Source organism: Cebus imitator, unplaced genomic scaffold, assembly GCF_001604975.1.
Source record: "Cebus imitator isolate Cc_AM_T3 unplaced genomic scaffold, Cebus_imitator-1.0 Scaffold434, whole genome shotgun sequence".
Taxonomy (NCBI): domain Eukaryota; kingdom Metazoa; phylum Chordata; class Mammalia; order Primates; family Cebidae; genus Cebus; species Cebus imitator.
Window position 1 is genome coordinate 550,340 of NW_016107749.1, and position 15,016 is coordinate 565,355.

Below are 15,016 nucleotides of genomic sequence, written 5' to 3' on the forward strand. Positions count from 1 at the left end.
AAAATGGTCAGGTACAGTGGCTCATGCCTGTAATTCCAGCATCTTGGGAAGCCACAATAGATGGATCACTTGAGTCCAGGCATTTGAGACCAGCCTGGGCAACAAGGCAAAATCCTATCTCTACAAAAAAATATAGAAACTCAGCTGGGTGGAGTGGTGCACATCTGTAGTCCCAGCTACTTAGGAGGCATAGGTGGGAGGATCACCTGAGCCTAGGAAGTCAAGGCTGCATCTGCACTCCAACCCAAGTGACAGAGTGAGACCCTGTCTCAAAAAAATTAAATAATTTGGCCAGGCACAGTGGCTCATGCCTGCAATCCCAGCACTTTGGGAGGCCGAGCCACGCAGATCACCTGAAGTCAGGAGATTGAGACCAGCCTGACCAACATGGTGAAACCCCGTCTCTACTAAAAACACAAAAATTAGCTGGGTGTAATGGCGGGTGCCTATAATCCCAGCTACTGTGGGGGATGGGCTGAGGCAGGCGAATCCTTGAACCTGGAAGGCAGAGGTTGCAGTGAGCCGAGATCACACCACTGCACTCCAGCCTAGGCAACAGAACGAGCCTCCGTTTCAAAAAATTTTTTTAAAAATTAAATAATTAAACAATAAAATAAAAGGTGGGCCTTGAGCACAAACTTTGCAGGATGCTATAAACCAAAACCACGCCCCTCCCCAATCACGTGACAACCCCATGGCTCCTCCAGCCTTCCGAGGGGCAGGCCTCCGGCTGGCAGAAAACAGTCTGGGTGGGGAACTGCTTCTCTTACAAATGTGCATAAATGAGGTGCCAGGCACCCTGAGGCGAGAGATGCAGGCCTCTTGGGTTCTGTCGTAGTATAATTAGAACTTTTACTTGAGAGTCTCACACAGCTTGGTTTTTAAAAATAAACACTGCTGACATGTCTCAAAAGGAAAAACTATATTCAGAACTCTGATATTTTCAGGTAATCGCTCACTCCCCCTTCATTTTCCTCAGCGCTGGGTGACTAATTCTGCTTCTTTCATTTTTCGTGCTCTGGGACAAGGCAAAGAAAGATGTTTGGAAAGGAGGTGTGGAGGGGGGTAAGTTCCTGAAAAATCACCTCGGGCTTACCTTCTCCAGTTTCTCCTGGAGCTCCTGAATTTTGAGCTGCTGCTCAGCATTGATCTATAATTAAAATCCCAGGAAATAAAGCAAAAGGCAAATTGGCATTAACATCTTGCTACACTTATTGCAGTCCTAGTCTCCTGAGGTTTCTATGGGGTATTTTTCTTTGGGTTTCCAGAACCTTCTAATGGAGAGGAAGAACAGCGGCCTCTCAGGGAAGACTTTGTCCCAGTGCAAAGCTCCATGTTGATGATATATATAGGAGCAGCAACATACAAATGGCAAAAAGGGAATCAAAGTCCCTCAGTGCTTTAAGATAATAAGAATTTTCATATTACGTTTTACTAAGTATCTGGGTTTGTTGCTGTGGGCAGGCATGACAAAAATGAGCTGTCTTTTACCTCTTTTAGAGCCATATTTAAAGCCAAATGTGGTCACCCAAAGGGGGATATCAAAATAAGCCTCAATGAGAGGTCTCTATTCATTGACGAAGAACATTCTTCATCAATGGGCCACTGAAAAAAGTTATCTACCCCAAATATTAAGAGCAAAACCAATCATGGAAGTGTACCTTCTCCAGCTTAGCATATTCTCCCACCTCCGGCTTCCCTTGATCCTTAGCCTGTAATTAAAAAGATACAACATATTGGGAGATCTCAACAACCTAAAATTCTTGTAGACAACCTGTTATACTTTCTTGGGCTTTGTGACCAAGATAATAATAATAAATAAGAATAATGTTATCTTCTGTAAATAATGACGAAGAGTTTTCCAAGGTATCCTATTATTTCTTAAACTAGGTAATTTCCCATTAAACTAGGCTCTCCTCTTTCTTGCTAAGATCATGTATGATTTTACCCAAGAAGCACCCTCCTGGAGGGTGGCTGACTACCTTCAATAGTTTATGCTGACATTCTGTCGCTTTCCGCTTGAATTCTTCGGCGGCGAGCCGAGACTCTCTCAGCTCCGATTCGTAGAGATCACTCCGTCTTCTTGCCGAGACAAGGTCCTCTTCCAACTGATTCATCATCAACCTCATTTCTTCCACTTGAGCCTGGTACTCCTAAAGAGCAGGCAATGAAATAAAAGTGAACTTTAGAACTCCGGAAAGAATAGACAGGCAGTGAGGGTGGAAGAGGATTAACCACACGGGGAAGATGCACAGTGAAGAAGACTGGCAAAGAAAAGACCTACAGACCTAGAGAGGTGGAGAGCAGAAAGATGGACCCGAACAAGGCACTGAGTAGGCAAAGGCAAGGAGTGCAGAGTGAAGATAAGGGAGAAAAAAAAATATTAAACCTTAAAACCATTTTGGCCAGGCACGGTGGCTCATGCCTGTAATTCCAGCACTTTGGGAGGCCAAGGTGGGCGGATCACGAGGTCAAGAGTTTGAGACCAGCCTGACCATCATGGTGAAACCCCATCTCTACTAAAAATACAAAAATTAGCCAGGCATGGTGGCACACTGTAATCCCAACTATTCAAGAGGCTGAGGCAGGAGAATCACTTAAACCCAGGAGGCAGAAGTTGCACTGAGCCGAGATCGTGCCATTGCACTCCCAGCCTGGGCAACAGAGCAAGACTGCATCTCAAAAAAAAAAAAAAAAAAAAACGTGTTTTAATGTAGAGTATGTGTCATTAGTAAAACCACTGGGAACACACATGCAAATCACACCATACAACATACACAGAACCTTAAGGCCTAACACAGGAGAGCTGAAAGGGATGTTCTTTAAACAAGGATAAACTGCTTATGTGTAGTTTTCCACCAACGGTAATCATTTATATAGATATGTCCTTTAGAAGTCATATGCTCCTAATACAAATTAGATATGGTACTAGTTTTAAAATTAACCTTTCGGACAGCACAAGAGGGTAATTGAAAATCTCAGTGGAAAGAATTCTGGAAGGTGAAACTCATCATGTCAGTTTCTCACCATTAATTTTTCTGGGCCCAAAACTGAATGATGACCGTAACATCGTTCTTGCATTGCAAGTCACCCTGAAATTTGGAAGAGTCACAAAACACTGGCTTCAGTCAAAATAACTTGTGAGAAAAATTCCAAGGAAAGAACTCTCCTGTTCCCTTGAGCAAACCCTCTAACGTGATCCAAACAGTCCAATCTTTTCCAAAATGCATGTCTAAAATCAAAACATTTATATTTAAGTTTCTCAGAATTTAGTTTACCAGAAGAAATTGCCAGTGATTTTGAAAACTTTTAAACAAAGTATAAAAATATTCTGTGTTAGCAAAATCAAGGGTAAGTATAAGGATTATGAACGAGCATTTACGTAATCCAAGATGCCTGGCAGGGTGAGAAGAAGCGAGATACAAAATGAAACACACAAGGAATTGAATCAAGAATGTCTCTGAAAATCACAATATTCATATTCAATAACATCTCTGAGATCCATTCTCCCAAGAAATAATTGGTGAGGAATATTTGAATATTTCTCCTAAGAAATAATCGATTAAGCAAGGATATTCTTTTAAATGATAAATTGCAATTTTTAAATAATAGGGTATAAAGGAAACCTTTTATCCCATTGTAACAGGTGATCCCCCAGGGCGTATTAAAGGGGAGGTGCTGCTCTTATGAAAATTGGATGGCTTCCATGCAAGCACATATCTCCCTATATTATCTGTAAAGGAGAAAGGAAAAACACAGCCCAAATGAAACACAGGTCTCACTTCACTCTCTCCTACCTAAAAGCATACTGTTATTGAAGGTCAATCCTCAGAATCATGGGGCGTACAGGTTTCCTGGGTCATGCATACTAAGCAGGTGATGCTGGATTATATAACCAAAGGTCTTTATAACCTGCTCATAATTATCTAAACTCCCAGGGCAGGCCAGGCATAGTGGCTCACACCTGTAATCCCAGCACTTTGGGAGGCCAAGGTGGGCAGATCACTTGAGGTTAGGAGTTGGAGACCAGCCTGGCCAACATGGTGAAACCCTGTCTCTACAAAACATATAAAAATTAGCCGGGCATAGTGGTGGGGCCTGTAATCTCAGCTACTTGAGAGGCTGAGAGAGGAGGATCACTTGAACCCGGGAGGCAGAGGTTGCAGTGAGCTGAGATTATACCACTGCACTCCAGCCTGGGCAACAGAGCAAGCCTCCATCTCAAAAAGATAAATAAATAAAAATAAACTCGGCCGGGCGCGGTGGCTCACGCCTGTAATCCCAGCACTTCGGGAGGCCGAGGCGGGTGGATCACGAGGTCAAGAGATCGAGACCATCCTGGTCAACATGGTGAAACCCCGTCTCTACTAAAAATACAAAAATTAGCTGGGCATGGTGGCGCGTGCCTGTAATCCCAGCTACTCAGGAGGCTGAGGCAGGAGAATTGCCTGAACCCAGGAGGTGGAGGCTGCGGTGAGCCGAGATAGCGCCATTGCACTCCAGCCTGGGTAACGAGAGCGAAACTCCGTCTCAAAAAAAATAATAATAAAATAAAAAAATAAAATAAAAAAAATAAAATAAAATAAAAATAAACTCACAAGGCGGAATATGAGCTATGTGTGAAATGGTGCATTAGTTTTTCTAGACCCCTCAACTAGGGCCATATTATGGCTTTCAAAACTGTGAGCACTGAGCCTTCCTTGCCTTCCTCCATAAAAATAAACATTAAGAATTACGTTTTACAATTGTGCCCCTATAAATGCAAAAAAATTATCTATGAAAAGTGTCTCTGACTTAAGCCCAATTTTTTCTTCTGATGAAAAAATTAAAACATGTTATGAGACCCTAAAAGTAAAGTGGTCCCTAGATACCATGCCTGCTAGAGCTAATGGGAAAGCCAGCCCTGGCTACAGGCATCGACACCAAATCTTGAGTATCTTTTGTCCTCAAGCTCCCTTTTCTTTCTTGAATTTATGTCGGCGAGAAGGGAATGTTAATTTTTGTGTTTTGTCAAGAGCGAGGACAGAGTGTCTGTTCCTTCCCCCCAACATCTCTCTTCCCTGAGCTGTCAGCACGTAAGAGGGAGGAAGGCAGGAACCTGGCAACCACTCTGTCAGCTCTCCAAGCTCTCGGGGCACCCAGCCTGCTACAAGCAGCAAAAGAAAATCCTAACACATTTGTGGATGCTTTGATATTGTGCTGGATACTTTAAGGAAACCCTATAAATCTAGTAGCTAACCAAATCCCTGCTTCGTGAGAAACCTGAGAGGTGATCATCTGGTCTGTTTGCAAGATCGCTGAGAGATAGCTGTCGTATCTCAAGACGGAATGAAAGACTGGTGGGTGTGAGTCAGGTCAGGATGGGGAATTCCAGCCAGGTTTCAAGGCCTACCTAACCCAAGTCTTCTGAATGGAGCTTCAGAATTTTGTGGGGAGGAAGGATCAGGTATGTTCCTATTCACTCAGAAATCCTGGAACACAAGTGCCTTCTGTGTCACCCACACTTTTGTCTCCTTTCCTGCGTGGGGGAGCAAGGAAGAAGCTGAAATTGCTAGTAATGGTCTATGAATCACACTTTCACATGAGACTTTAAGGTGTTTTTCTTTTAAACCAAATGTAAATACTCTAGAGGGGGTAGCTAGGTGGAAGTAAAATATTTTTAAAAAATAAAGAGCTGACTGAGCACAGTGGCTCATGCTTGTAATCAGCACTTTGGGAGGCCGAGGCAGGCAAATCACAAGGTCAGGAGTTCGAGACCAGCCTGACCAACATGGTGAAACCTCATCTCTACTAAAAATACAAAAATTAGCCGGGCATGGTGGCGTGAGCCTATAATCCCAGCTACTCAGGAGGCTGAGGAAGAAGAATCGCTTGAACCCGAGAGGTGGAGGTTGCAGTGAGCCAACATTGCGCCACTGCACTCCTGCCTGGGCGAACAGAGTGAGACTCCATCTCAAAATAATAATAATAATAATAATAATAATAATAATGAGCCATACAGAAAGTTAGATTTTAAGAGAAAGTAGGGAACAAATCCCAGGTCTGCAAGAAATCAATATGTCATAAACCAAATACTGAAAGTCTGCTGCAAGCATTAAAAGCTTTCTCCTGGTCTGCAAACATCCTGCTCTCACAAAACTCAGCCAAAGTCATAAAATAAATCCTTCTTCCGATGAAAAATAAAATCTGAAACCACTAAGTTTTCTTCCCCACAATGGAACTTTGAGCAGTCATTAAACCTAAGACTCCACATGCATGCCAACTGTGGTATGAATCATAAAAGACATTTCTTTGAACTCAACCCCCAACATACACCTTTTCAAAATGTCCTGATAATTCTGTTTCTAAGGAATCTATGGACACCAGCTGCTCCCTCTGGTGGCCAAACACAGCTTTCATTTCCCCAGGATGTCACTAAAAGTAAATTTCTAGGCATGTGGAACTAATGGGAGAAAATGATTCCTACACCTCTTGAAACTTTTAGGATGAAAAACTTTGTTGATAAAAGGAGCATGAGTCAACTGTCAAAGCAGATCTCTCAAAGCCTATGTGCAGCCTTCAAAACCTCTAAGATTGCATTATTCGAAGATCTGATCATCCTTTTATAAGGTTTCCTTCTTATCCACATTCATTTATAAGGTTTTTATCAAGCAACAGGATATTAACCGATCACAACTTTAAAATATTCAGATGATAAATATATGAAGCCAACAAACCTCCAAAGACAGTAATTCTTTTTTTAAAGAGTAATTAATGGATAGAGTTATTTGCGGGAGTTTCTTGCATTAGTTCCAGCCAGATGGCTAGGTTGGTGCTACCCAGAGACAGAAATGTTCATTTCCACTAATGTTTCCATTAGATTTTCTGAAGTGAATGAGAGTTGCCTGGCAGCTGATAGTTCAGCTCTCCAATTGCTCGCTGCCATCTCTTCATTAAAGTTTCTATTTACAATTGTTCAAAAGACAGAAAAATCCATGCTAAAAAGGAAACAATGAGGCAATACAAAAATGAGCCATTTAGAAAAACCCATTTAGAAAGAAAAAAAAAAGTGTGGGCTTTTTAAAGGTCTCCATTCTCCTTTCTGGAAACACGAGGGACAGCTTTCTGCACTCAGATATGCAGTGTTAATCCTGACTCGGCCAGAATGGCTCCAACTTCTCTTCTAGAATATTTCTGTACACAAGTAAAACTATGAATTAGGCTGGCTTCTCTCAAAAACTTAAAGTGCATCTGAAAAGCTATTAAAAATTTATTTTTTTTTAACCATCTAGAGCAGGGATTGGCAAACTTTTGCTGTAAAAAGCCAGATAGTAAGTAGCTTCAGCTTTGTGGGACAGATGGTCTCCGTAACAACCACTCACCTCTGACTTGTAGCCTGAAAGCAGCCATGGCCAACATGTAAATTACCAAGCATGGCTGTGTTCCAAAAAAACTTTATTTATGGAGACTGAAATTTGAATTTCATATCAATTTCAAATGGCATAAAATATTGTTTTTCTTCTGATTTTTTTTTTCCAACTGTTTAAAAAATGTAAAACCCATCCTTAGCTTGTGGACCATAGAAAATCGGTGTTGGACAGGATTTGCCCCACAGGCTGAAGTTTGCCCACTCTTGCTCTAAACCTACATCTTTATTTTTTAAAAGCAGACATTATAGGGTATCAGCTTCAAAAGAAGCTGGAACAAGCACCCTATGATGTATATAAATTATGGGAAATCTAAAGTTTCTGAATGACCTACATACCTGTCTCTCTTCCCCTCTGCCCCCACCCTTCTTCTTTCTCCCTTTCTTCCTGTCTCTCTCTCAAACATGCCTCTCCTGAAATTAGAGGTCCGAGCGAGCCGAGATGCCGCTGTGCTCCCAGGCAAGCAGGCCTACCTGCTCTTTGATTTCTTGGAGCTTCCGGCTCTGCTCTCTGATATCATGGAGAAGCTGCAGTGCTTTGTCATCCTCCTGGGACACCTCCATCCGTGCTTGCTCCAAACTTCGCTTTAAGCTCTGCAGAAAGCAAAAATTTTAATAGGGATGCCCTGTGGATCCTGCTTTGTTTGAAAAGACTCATTAAGAGAGCTGCAAGCTGCTTCGAAGATACCAGAACGGTTTCGGGTGACGGATCACAGTTGACAACTTCCAGTTGGTTGCCGATTCCGGTCTCCATCCTGTAAAGCCCCTTGGTTCAAGAAACATCATCTCAACCTGGGTAACCTTATGGATCCAGCCGGAAAATACATCAGCCTGTCTCCCGCCACCATCTACCTGTCCTGTGAGATACTTACTTGCATGTTCAGGACTAAAACCTGTGAAGACCCAGTAGCTATTACAACCACCATTTGGATGGCTACAAAGTGTTTTCTATTACACCAGTTATTTGTGGACTCTAAAATACATATGCCTCTTTCAAAGTAGCAGTGACTTCATATCCTCTGCCCAGTTGTCATTTAAGACTCTAAGTCATCTATTTCTACCTCCTGGCTTATTTTTCCTGGACACCTTTCATCCATAAGAATCCCTTAATGCTTCAATGGCACTGAAATATATATCTGAAATACATAGCTGAATAACTTCACCCACCACTGAAAGGCAGCCAAGTCTGGAATGGAAACATAGCAGTTATTCTTAATCAGCCACGTTCTATAGATTTCCTCTCCCTTGTGAAAAAAACTTTAGAAATGTGTGATTCAACTTCTCAAGACTGTTTAATTGGGCACATTAAAAAAACACCTGAATGAAAAATTTAACAAGACAATGGAGAAGAAGACAGTCTACTCTTGTGAAGGAAAGAAAAAAACGAAAGTCACATGGTAAATAATGACAGAGGGTCTGGATTTTCAAGGCTATTTTCTTGTTGCTACACTGGTTCTGGCCAATGGAAAACTGATGTCAGGCAGATTCAAAATAAGTTTTCTTGTTACATATTTGGGAGTCTGATTCTCAAGGCTGCTCAGGTCAGACACAATGCAGACCAGAGAGGTTGGGATGGGAGACGCTAAGATCTTTTGCAACTTGCAGCAAAGATGGATTACTCCCATCTCCAGACTCTGTGGTAGCAGCTGTCTACCTGCACTTTCTGCTGGAAATGAGTCCAATCTCATTTCCTGGGGACCTCACACCTGGCCCTCACTACTCTGCAAAACACAGATCTTGCTTTTGTGCTCTCCCTCTCTCTACTCTCTGCCATTGGCTGTGATGTGCCTCATGGAGCCGTCATGAAACAGGATGAGACACACACAACAGGAAGTGCCACCTCCAAGGGAAGGGGGCTTCAGGGAAGGCTCACACTGCATTCTGTGATGTAGGTAGCAAGGTCCTGCTCCAGGAGGGATCTCTGAGTCTCAGAGGCCTTCAGCTCCACCTCCTTCTGACTAAGCACAGCCTCCACCTCTGACACTCTCCGATGTAACCGGGTCATTTCCTGCTCCATCTGAAATAAACACATCGACAGGTTAACAAGGCCCGTGGAGGTTCATTAGGAGCAATCACATCTCAAGTAGCCTCCGAAACCACCTGGTGGTCTGGGCTAAGGCTAATTCGCCAAAAGTTAAGTTGGGATGGAAATACCATTGTGTCTTCGCCCAGGCGCGCACAGTTCTTCGTTAAGGACAGTCACCAAATGCTAAGTCACTCCTCTCATTCAAGTCCTGGTTCACACTTGATCACTTCTCTAACCCAGTTAGCAAGGAAGCCACAATCACCATTTTTCACCTGTTTGCTTTTGTTTTTGTTTTTTGCAGACGTCACTTTAATTTTATCCCAAATCCATCTTGATCCCCCCCCATCTCCTTGCAAAGATCTAGAGGACAAATCCTGGACAGGGCAAGGAGATATTTATTCGTCTGCACTCTTAGGAGTCCCAGGCAAGCAGTGACTTATTAGTTTCCAGAGCGTTGCCTCTGGGCAGGAACAGTGAATGCTAAGAGACGTTGAGTGTAATCAACACAGCGGCCGCAGTGACATAAGCAGGAGTTTTAAAAGACTAGGAAGAGAGACTTCGCATCACTCAAAGCAGATGGGATGCATCTCAGCCACAGGTGAGGACCCAGGCCAGCCGGAAGAAGCAGACATCTGACTGGGTCATGCTGAGAAACAGGCCGCTTAAATCCAGGGCCTCCTCTGGTTTAGATTTAAAGGATTTACAGCAACGGCAAGGCCCGAATTCATCTCCCTCTGAGCTGCTGGAGACGCGACTTCAGCGAGGGCAGGAGCACCTTGCTCTCTACGGATCAGGCGGCTCAGAGCCAGCAGCGGCCCCGGGCGGATCCCTTGGCATATACGGATGGGAGGATCCTGGAGCAAGGAAGGAGGCCGGCTGTGGAAATAAATACCTTGTGACACTTGTCCTGAGAGTCTTGTAGCTCTTTGCTTTTGATGAGAAGTTTCTTTTCCATGGAGCTAGTCTTGGCAGGGGAGTCCAGACCCGACACAATAGACCTAGGTAGAGAAAAACCAATGTCAAGGGGTCCAACGGGTGAGCCTAAAAAGCTGCATTAGGAAGCTGCAACATTTGTTTCATTTTACAAAAACATCTCATGCTTATGATGTTAGGTCAAATAATGCCCTAAAGTTGCCCGCATCCTAATCTTTGGAAGCTGGGAATATATTACCACACATGGCAAAAGGGACTTTGCAGTTGGGATTTAAGTTATGGATCTTGGGATGGGGAGATTCTCCTGGGATATCTGAATGGGTACAACGAAATCATAATGATCCTTATAAGATGGAAGCAGGAATCAGAGTCACAGAGATCTGAAGATGCTACACCAATGGCTTCGAACAAAGGAAGGGGCCACAAGCCAAGGAATGCAGGCAACCTCTAGAAGCTGGAAAAGGCAAGGAAACAGATTCTCCCCTAGAGCCTCCAGAGAGAGTGCAGCCTTGTCTATACTGATATCAGCCCAGTAAAACTAATCCCAGACTTTTTTTTTTTTGGAAACAGGGTCTTGTTCTGTCGCCCAGGCTGGAGTGCAGTGGTGTGATCTCAGCTCACTGCAACCTCCACCTCCTAGGTTCAAGCGATTCTCCTGCCTCAGCCTCTGGAGTAGCTGGGATTACAGGTGCTCACAACCATGCCTGGCTAATTTTGGTATTTTTAGTAGAGATGGGGTTTCACCATGTTGGATAGGCTAATCTGGAACTCCTGGCTGCAAGTGATCCTGCTACCTCAGCCTCCCAAAATGCTGGGATTACAGACGTGAGCCTGGCCTCATCTTGGACTTCTGACCTCTAGAACTATAAAATAATAAACATGTGTTGTTTTAAGCCATTAAGTTTGTGATCATTTGTTACAGCAGCCACAGGAAACTCATACACCTATTGGGCACTGGCTGCATACCTGGTTCTGTTTGAATGCTAGATATATTTGACCTCTTTCTTTTTGTTTTTCCTTCACTGACAGATATGTTTGAACTCTTTACTCCCCATATCGCAACTCTATGAAGCAGATATGATTTCTTATCCTCATTTTATATGAAGAAATTGAGGCCCAGAGAGGTTAAGCAAACTGCCAGTTAATAAATGGCTTCTGCTGGTCTCAAGAGGGAGCTGGGGTAGACAAGTTAGCTTGACGCACTCGCTATACAACTCTTAAGACAATATCACAAAAATAACATAGGATGCCCTCCTGAGACTGGACCAGAAGGATGCCCCCATAGAAAGGACAAACTTACCCACACTCGTCTCTGTAACTCATGCATGTGCCCAGAGGCAGTTAATTATAGGCAGAGATGAGAGAGAGATTCCAGGGCAGCTGCCCTCAGTGGTTGGTACACTGGATATGAACACTGGGATTAGTGAAGGACAAGGCCAGAGCAACAGCGGCCATAGGTTCTTACACACAGAGATGTGGCAAAGCCCACCACTGCCCCCGGGCCCATCTTTGTTGCCTTGGTAACAGGGTTGAGAAGCTAGTTGTCAATGACCACTCAGATCTTACCAGCAGGTGCAAGTTCTGCTTTCTGCTGCCCCAAACCACTTCCCAGACTAAAAGAGGTCAGTTCCCTGCAGCAATGCAAAACATCTCTCTCCCCGTAGCTCCTGGCAATGACAAGGGCTGGCTTGATAGTGCTGACTTGCTGTACTCCAGTGACAGCTTTCCACACTCACACTGTAGGACAGCCAAATGAGTCAACACCCAGAGTCATGCTCCTCTGTTCAAAATCTTGGGCTGGGCACAGCGGCACATGCCTATAATCTCAACACTTTGGAAGGCTGAGGCAGGAGGATCACTTGTGGCCAAAAGTTCGAGACAAGCCTGGGCAACACAGCAATACCCTGTCTCTATTTAAAAAAACAACAAAAAAATTATTTTTTGAGAGCAGGTCTCACTCCGATGTCCAGGCTGGAGTGCAGTGGCATGATCACAGGTCACTGCAGCCTCAACTTCCCAGACTCAAGTGATTTTCCTACCTCAGCCTCCCAAGTAACTGGAACTACAAGCACACACCATCACAGCTGATTTTTATATTTTTTTGTAGATGTGGGGTTTCCCCATGTTGCCCAGGCTAGTCTCAAATTCCTGGGCTCAAGTAATCCGCCCACCTTGGCCTCCCAAAGTACTGGGATTATAGGTATCGCACTCACCTGTCTCTACAAAAAATGTTTAAAAATGAGTCGGGCATGGTGGCTCATGCCTCTAGTCCCAGCTACTTGAGAGGCTGAGGTGGGAGGATCACTTGAGCTCAGGTGCTCAAGGCTACAGTGAGCTATGATTGTGCCACTGCACTCCAGTCTGGGTAACAGAGCAAGACAAATAAATTCTTAAAAAAGAAAAATCAGACCCCGCCACTGACTAGTTATTTGACCTCTCTGAACCTCAGTTTCCTAACTGTAAAATGGGCATAATTACCAACCTACTTCAAAAAGCTATCGTAAGGATTAAATAAAATAATGCACGTAACGCCCTCAGTACAGTGCCTGGCACATTGCAAGTGCTCACTAAATGTCACCTGTTACTACTGTCATTATTGTTTTTTTTCATTACTACCCATGAAACTTCATAAATAGTACAAGCCTCACAGGCCTAAAGCAATTGCTTAAAATGATAAAACTCAGGGGGCTGAATTTGCTCTGTGCAATTATTCACATTAAAACAAATGGGGATTATTCATAGAAATGGGCAACAGGGACTGGATCCAGAAATAAATCTTTTTAAAATTCTTACTTTTGGCTAGAAATTTTAACCAAGTTCTACGCTTCTCACCAGCCTGTTTTCTACCTAAATCTAGCCAACACACACACACTCTCTCCTTCTTTTCTTTTTCACATAAGATGAAAATGCTTGGCATGGCCTTGAGCAAAATTCAACTTGATGACACATAAGACGCTGGACCCAGTGGGGCTTCCTGTTTAAAGTGTGCTGCTGTGGGTACAAAACAGATTGCTTTATCACCTCCCACCAAAAAAATGAAAGGCATTTCTAGGTCACTTATCAGTGGGCCCAGAAGCGAGGAGATGTGTAGCCCCCACCTGCCAGCACTCGAAGGAGTCAGAGAATGATGTGACAGCCCTCCTCATCACCTGAGGTCCAACCCCTTCATTCTGCTAGTCTATGTCTGACAAATGCTCACTGTTTAGAAGTTAAGTACAGCAATTAAGAGCTCTTCAGAATAAAGGTGCTAAGGAAATCTTTTTATTTTTTTTTGAGAATAAATACAAATCGCATCTAAAAAAAAAAAAGCCAGAGTAAGAATGTTACGACTAAGCTGGGCGTGTAGCAACAATCCCATCAACAACCGTGGGACTGGAGGATGAGGCTGGAGGGTAGTCATCAGGCTTCCTACTCCTTCCCTGGTCCCCAGTGCAGGTACACATTAGGATCACTTGGAGACCTTTTAAAAAAGACCTGATGTGTAGGCCCCATCCAGACCAATTAAGTCAGAGACGGACTCCAATTAAGTTGGAGTACGGCCCCTGGAAGCAACATTTGTACGAAGCTACTGAGCGACTGTAACGTACAGACAGAATTAAGGCCCATGGTGCTAATTAGAAGAAAGTGCTTCTGATTTAGGGTCTAGCCATTTAAAACTCATTGAATGACCATCCCCAGCATTTACTGGCATGTGGCCTTTCGGCCAGACCATTTGGTACTTTTCATCACTCTTTGAGTAAGAACCCAATTTTGAAGTGAATGGTCGTGGGCTATGAATTTCAAAATGATGTACAGGAATTAGATAACGATTAAAGCCCATTGGCCCTAATTTTAATAATTCAATTACAATATACCATTTCCATGAATTTCTATAAAAGAAATATACTACAGATAGACATGGCTCAATTTAAAATATTTATATTCTATTCATTTTTCATGTAGACATGGGGCAATTCAATCTCTAACATCAATGGTAAGTTCTCAGTATGTATTTCTTGAGTGCACAGATCCTCTCCAGCAAATATTCTGAAATATTGCAATTTATTTTCTTTTTCTAAGATTTTCATTAGCCATCCTTCTGACTTTCAAAGCAAGAGCAAGTTATTGCTGGTAACTGCATTATGCTAACATCGACCATAATGTAAATCATAGCTTCAGAGGTTTGATCCAAGACTGGCCTCAGAGCCACCAGGTATACCAAATACTACTGTATATAACATTGTAATAATTTTACATACATATTACCACATATATATTATTACCAAATATCGCCCTGTCCTCTTCAAGCAGCAAGTCTGCTTGTCTAAAATTATCCTGAAAGGTACTACTTCATCAAGCATAGTATTATTTAAAGAGCTTATACTGGCCAGGCACGGTGGCTCACACCGGTAATCCCAGCACTTTGGGAGGCCAAGGCAGGCAGATCACAAAGTCAGGAGTTCAAGACCAGCCTGGCCAACATGGTGAAACTCGCTCTCTACTAAAAAAACAAAAATTAGCTGCGTGTGGTGGTGGGCACCTGTAGTCCCAGCTACTTGGGAAGCTGACGCAGGAGAATTGCTTGAACCCAGGAGGCGGAGGTTGCAGTGAGCCAAGATTGTGCCACTGTACTCCAGTCTGGGTGATAAAAGCAAGACTCCGTCTCAAGAAAA

At 43.3% G+C, this 15,016-nt stretch overlaps 1 protein-coding gene across 8 annotated transcripts in view; it reads right to left on the minus strand.

Moving 5' to 3' along the window:
* CIT (citron rho-interacting serine/threonine kinase) overlaps window positions 1-15,016 on the minus strand; it is a 193,793-nt gene that overhangs the window by 90,863 nt on the left and 87,914 nt on the right. For all 8 annotated transcript variants that reach the window (XM_017510218.2, XM_017510212.2, XM_017510211.2 and 5 more), the window contains exons 10-15: window positions 10,324-10,429; window positions 9,279-9,422; window positions 7,880-7,999; window positions 1,983-2,153; window positions 1,662-1,712; window positions 1,097-1,150 (exon numbers count right to left, since the gene is read on the minus strand). In XM_017510218.2, coding sequence (XP_017365707.1) covers window positions 1,097-1,150; window positions 1,662-1,712; window positions 1,983-2,153; window positions 7,880-7,999; window positions 9,279-9,422; window positions 10,324-10,429 — 646 coding nt within the window. The remainder of the gene's footprint in view (window positions 1-1,096; window positions 1,151-1,661; window positions 1,713-1,982; window positions 2,154-7,879; window positions 8,000-9,278; window positions 9,423-10,323; window positions 10,430-15,016) is intronic.